We start from the raw sequence: 6117 nt of genomic DNA, 5'->3' as shown, positions 1-6117 counted from the left end.
TTCATGTCATCAATTTTTACAGCTGAGTACACTCCATTGTGTGAATGTACCACATTTCCTTTATTCATTCTTCAACTGAGGGGCATCTAGGTTGTTCCCAGGTTCTGGCTGTTATGAATAATGCTTCTATGAACATTGCTGAGCAAGTGTCCTTATGGTATGATTGAGCATCCTTTTGGTGTATTCCTAGGAGTGGTATCACTGGGTCTTGGGGTAGACTGTGTCTCAATTTCCTGAAAAACCACCATCCTGATTTCCAAAGTGGCAGTTCAATTATGCACTCCCACATTCCCATGACCTCAGTGGCTCCACAGACTGTGACTGCATAGAGAGGATCAAAAGATTTTTAAATGAGCTTCCCTTCTGAACCTCATAAACCCCCACTGGATATGGTATTTCCAAGTCTTTTGGTTCTTCTACTAAAAATTTCCAAGGGTTAAATCTTTGTTCTCCCATTGTAGAGGACAGATTCAGCCGAGAAGGTCAACTACTGGGACATGGGTGAGGTCAGGAGTTATAATGGCTATCCCATTAATACCATCCTTTACGATCATCAGCTTTTCAGTGCTCCTCTAGATCTTGTTGGCGGTGCTGCCTAGTTTTGTACCTAGAGACTTTACTTCATCAGGGTGTGGTGGCTTGTTTTTCACAAGGATTGGCCTTTGTAGGCACTATGATAAGCTCTATCAGAAAGACAGTCTTCTAACCTTGGCATAGGGTAATGTCATCTCATTTAAGAAGATATTTCTTCAGTTTTGATCTCTAAAATTTCTGAGGAGAAATCATGCATTCTCATTGTGTTTCCTTGCCTATGTTTAAATTTTCTTGTAATCTTTAGATTTCAACAACTTGACCATGGGAAAGCAAGTAGAATTACAACAAGGAGAAATTTTAGGACAAATGAGGAATTTACAATGACATGATATAGTTTCCCATTTTTTTCTAGGAATCTTTAAAAGTGTTAGAAAGAGGGGAACTCAGAATTTTAGGTAATCAGAAAACCCAAAGGGTTCTAACTATTGAAATAAGGTTTGGGTTCTAATATAAATGCTTTCATTAAAACAATATTTGAATATTGTTTTTCTTATCAATGTTTCTGTGCCCGAACAATAAGCATTCAAACTATTTACTTATGCACAGACAGCATTCTCTACAATACAGATGGAACAACTGCTTTAGAAGTCACATTCATTTCTTATTTCTTCATACTAATACTAAAGCTTGATAGACAGGTTGAGTAATTTGTATTCACATAAAGTTGCCTATTATCTCTCCCATTGTTTCAGCCACACTCTTGTTAACTTCAAATTATCTTTTTGCCTTTGTGGTCTTCCACGGCCCTGAAAGTAAAACTGTACCAACTGATTTCACCCTATTCTCACAAGGCTGGCAAATATTGCTACCTTTGGTTGTTTTCCAATAATGTAGCTCCAGCACCCAAAGTTAGGTGTGATGTCTTGCATTTCCTTAAAAGGCCTAGTTGATACCTAAAGCAATTAAGATATTAAATAATAAAAGAAATGAAAACTGCTGCTAGAAAATCACTTTCTAGATAGTAAGGCTGGGAAATGACCTCCAAGAGCAACTGTGTGGACTTGAAGATGAAGATATCCCTAGTTCATAAATCGATCATCTTAAGTAGTAGAGGATCAATCACAAAATGACATCAAAGAACAGGCATTGAAAACAAAACAGTACAGTCAAAGAACATTGCGTCAAGTTAGGTAAGATAAACAGCAGAAGAGGGCAAACAGTGAGTGGTGTGCAGGGATGGAAGCAACTTGTTTCACACACGCCTATAGAGACCCAGTGTCTTACATACTGTTGATAGCCCGCTTTCCAAAGGGCTGGAGAGAATCTGAAAACACAAGGCTTGAGATCTATTTGAGAAACCCTGTAAGAACTAGTTGGGTAACAGTGGCGGCTGGGGTGAAAAGGATGCTTAGTCAATTAGTTGATGCCACAGCTGTAGCACTGTGGAGCACAAGGACAAACACACCAATGCTTTGTCCACAAGATTTCTCAAGAACTTTGTTTAAAAATGCAAATAAATATGTATCATAAATACACATACATATGTATATATATGATATACCATTCAAATTATTCATTGTATATCTAGAAACTACTTGGTTTATAAGTAACTTAGTAATTTGCTGTGTGAGATTTGCCTTATAGTCTCAAATATGTTAAGTTTGATACAAACATTGATGTTAATAATGATTAATGGGTGTAAAACAGCCCCAAATCTTAGAACATTCTGTATCTTCATAAGCATAACGTGAACCTATTGTTACCTGGATAAAGCTTGCCTTTAATACAGATGAAGCATCTTTAGGGAAGTTCACTTTGTGTTTACCTGCTTACTTTAACAGGCAACACTACCATCACTGACCTAGTATGTGATGTTGCCACATTGCTATAGGCAAACTAGATCCTGTTTCACAGAGGTGATATCTTCTTGTTTTTTCTCCTGGTCCTGTCCTAGCTTATGTTTGGCACTGTGTCCTACACCTACACAATTCCTCTAAACACTTGGAAGGCTAGAATAGACATCATTTATCCAGAGGCATTGAAGTAGAAATGAAAACATGACGTAAAATCACTAGCAAGCTATCCTGAAAAATGTTTTCTTTTTTTTATATTTATTTATTTATTATGTATACAATATTCTGTCTCTGTGTATGCCTGCAGGCCAGAAGAGGGCACCAAACCCCATTACAGATGGTTGTGAGCCACCATGTGGTTGCTGGGAATTGAACTCAGGACCTTTGGAAGAGCAGGCTATGCTCTTAACCTCTGAGCCATCTCTCCAGCCCGAAAAGTGTTTTCTTATGGAAAACAAAAATGAGATTAGAAAATTGTCTAGACGAATATCAGTTTGAATTAAAAAATCTTCCAGTAGTGGAAGTAATAAGAAAGAATGGAATGCTTAAATTTCATAAAGTGTTTATAATATTGCCTTGTATTTCCACCAATATGTTTAAAATATTACAAGTGAAACAAGAAGTATCTATACTGTTATAGAGTTAACAGTGCATCCAATATTGTTTATTTAAAGTGTATTAATAACAAATATAGAGGGAATTGTTTATCAGGTCAAGATTTAAAAAGTGACATTTTCTAAATCTTTTCATTGACCTCAATGTATTCATACATACATATTCATAATGTCATACACAGATGCAATGATTGGGTACACATGTACACACACACATACACACACACACACACAGCTGCTTCCATAGCAATGGGCAAAAGGTCGATATTGTTAAGTCATAGAGCCCAGGTTACACGACGCGTTTGGACATGTGGCTTGTTCAAGTTGCCATCCTTTGAGATGGTGGAGTGCACATGGACAATGCTCCGAGGCATTATGGTGCGCTCTGGAAGGGAAATAACTTGGATTGAATTTCCAGCCAGCCTTTTGCCACTACTTTCTCTGTTCAGTAAGCAGGAACATTTATTTGAGGATTGTATGAAACAGAAGATACCTGGAGACAGAGAAATAAGGAAGCAGGATTAGTGTACTGTGCAGGGGTGTGGGACCACTTTGTTCCAAATCCTGAGAAGACTGACCATTGAGCCCAGTGAATACTTCCCAGCTACTCTTTGGAGTCATCCTGGAGAAGAATGCATAAGTCAGAGGAAGTGGAATAATCCACAGTAAATTCAGAGAGTCTCAGTTCCCTGACAAGGGTTCATTCTCAATGAAGAGATGCTTATACATTGGTTCTTTGGGGAGATGCAATTATCATGAAATTTTAAAGACTTCCCAGGAGGAGGAGAAGAGGACCTCTTGTCTTGGTGGGTCCCTCTTGGATCAGTTTTGATGCTGGCTCTCTTGGCACCACACTGTTTTTCTTGGCTCCCTGGTCCTCTCTAACACAATAACCTTGTCCTCAGCCATTGTTCTTGGTGGTGACTTTCATGGTTTGTCTCTGCCTTAAAGTTGTGAGGGTACTAAAAACACTAAAGAGGAGATGATGAGAGGTGCTTTTGGAGACAGGGCTAGCTTACCCTGTCCAATTTCAGCTTTCTGCTTCTAAGAGCTGTTTGAGTAGTCCAGGTGATTTTTTTTTCACCTTTTAAAGCATGGGGTTTGGCATCTTCTCCTTGATCTTTTATTTTCATTACTTCATACTCCTCTCTGTGTGGATTGACTGATTCCCATCTCTCTTCTAGGCCCCTGGGGATACTCACCACAGGTAAGAAATAGTGCGATGGCTAAGTAGACAGTGAAAGTGATCCGCTTGATTTTGTAGCTAACGAAATATACATCTTGACCTTTATTTAGCTTGTGATAATACATAGAGACTGCATAGAACAAAAGGCAACCTAGTGTTCAAATGAAAGAATTTTTTCTCAAGAAGTTTCTTTAAACTTATTAGTCAAGTCTTCACCCCCCCCCCATTCAACTTACTTCCCAAACTGTCCCTTCCAGCACAGCTTTTCCATAGAGTGATCATAGTTAGTGATAGATACAATTCAGAAACAATATATACCCTTGAATCAAATAATTGGAAAGGCTACCTATTTAAGGATTACTGGTGGGAACCCCCAAGCCCATTGCAATTTCCATTCATACCAGTGAAGCCAGGAAATTACCTGTGAAGAAATTCATGAAGCCAATAACAAGGTGCGCACACTTATTTTGAGAAATCATAGAGGTGTACTGAAGACCTAAGATCAAGTTAAGATAGATGGCTATGTTGAGACTCATCATCATCATGCCTTTGATTATCCTCAGGCTACCTGTTGGGAAGCAGAGGCTGTACTGAGAGGAATGTATTTCTTCCAGACTTGCTTCCACAATTGTCTAGGTTAATCTTTCATGAGGATCTAAAAACTCAGATTGCGAAAGAAAGAAAAGAATATAGAGGCAGTGTACTTGAGACAACTGAGAGATCTAGCAGAAACTTTAGTGTCTTTTAAAGTTTTTTTAAACAACTCATAAGTTTTTAAGTTCCTTGCTCCATCCATCCTCTCCTAGGGATGCTAAAATCCATTTGCCTTTTGGTCAGCCATTTTTGTCATAGCCCCTCATGTCTAGTTGTGCTTATTACCTTCCTGCTACCTCCCAGGCTTATCAAAAGACAGTGAGATCCTAAAATTTTCTCTCAAAATCTAAATGGTGAAATTTTAGAGTTTTCTTTCATTATGTTGTATATGTGAAGGGCTTACTGTTGCCTGAGAAAGTTGCTTCCAGGAATAATGAGTAAGTTGATTAGATGGTGAAAGTCAAGGAATTATGAGAATTTCCTCTCCACCCACCACTTTTCATAGTACAGTTCTGACCTTCAGGCCAGTAAGCAGGACAGCAACCCAGCCATGGACTGTGGGTAGTCTTATCCTTTCTCTGTTTGGGAATTAATTCCACCCAGTTTTCCATGACGATGCCTGTTACCAACATGAGTATGGCCCCACAGGAGAAGACTATGTTGACATTCTGGATACTTTTGTCTGGGAGATGGATCATTGTGGATAAAAATTTCTACCCGAGACTACCACCAATGTTTCACATGTCTTTTCTTTGATGAGTTAGAAGATGAAGGATGGAGTCTGAATGTTCACTGCAGAGGTGTTGCCAGAGATAGCGGTAGAGGCAAAAGCTGAAGTAACCTGGAGAGCAGAAAAGATAACTTCCTGCTTCTACCATTCATGCATAAAGGGAAGACTGTTGTCAGAGCAACAAACTGCCATGGAATCCTCTGTCTGTTGGTTTGACCCTTGACCTTGGACCATAAAATATTGGAGCAACAAAGCTATGCAGCAGTTCTTTTAGAGAGCTATAATGTGGCAAGGTCTTATACCACAGGAAAAGATATCAGAAACAGACTCTAAAGACTTTTGACAGGCATAACTGAAGAAGTTTCCTATTGCAGTGAGAACGGTGTGTACTGGGGTGAGCTGACACTGGGTGAAGTCTCTGAAGAGGAGAATCCTCAGGTCTTCTGGATAAGTGCTCAGTTAATTGGCACCATAAAAGGGAATGCCCATCAGAAATTTTGGATGTGTTGTAGAAATTCAGGTCTTCAATGTGGTTTCTCAAGGAAGACTATTTAATTAGGTTTCTAGGGAGAGTAAACATCTGAAACACAAAGAAAAAATGTTCTT

The 6117-nt window shown here is 38.9% G+C and overlaps 1 protein-coding gene across 2 annotated transcripts; it reads right to left on the bottom strand.

Annotated features, from left to right (window-relative positions):
* Positions 1-3276: 3276 nt before the first annotated feature.
* On the bottom strand, positions 3277-5479 carry Tmem225 (transmembrane protein 225). 2 transcript variants are annotated; one of them, XM_038321096.1, is made up of 4 exons: positions 5299-5479; positions 4609-4755; positions 4204-4338; positions 3277-3494 (listed from the first exon to the last, which is right to left on the bottom strand). In XM_038321096.1, exons 1-4 carry the CDS (start codon positions 5477-5479, stop codon positions 3277-3279), a joined length of 681 nt encoding a protein of 226 aa, XP_038177024.1. The 2 variants fall into 2 exon arrangements, with proteins under 2 accessions (XP_038177024.1, XP_038177025.1); XM_038321097.1 differs by lacking the exon at positions 4204-4338.
* Positions 5480-6117: the final 638 nt, after the last annotated feature.

The sequence above is a fragment of the Arvicola amphibius genome, chromosome 3, assembly GCF_903992535.2.
Source record: "Arvicola amphibius chromosome 3, mArvAmp1.2, whole genome shotgun sequence".
In the NCBI taxonomy this organism is placed as follows: domain Eukaryota; kingdom Metazoa; phylum Chordata; class Mammalia; order Rodentia; family Cricetidae; genus Arvicola; species Arvicola amphibius.
This window is presented reverse-complemented; position numbering and strand designations above follow the sequence as displayed.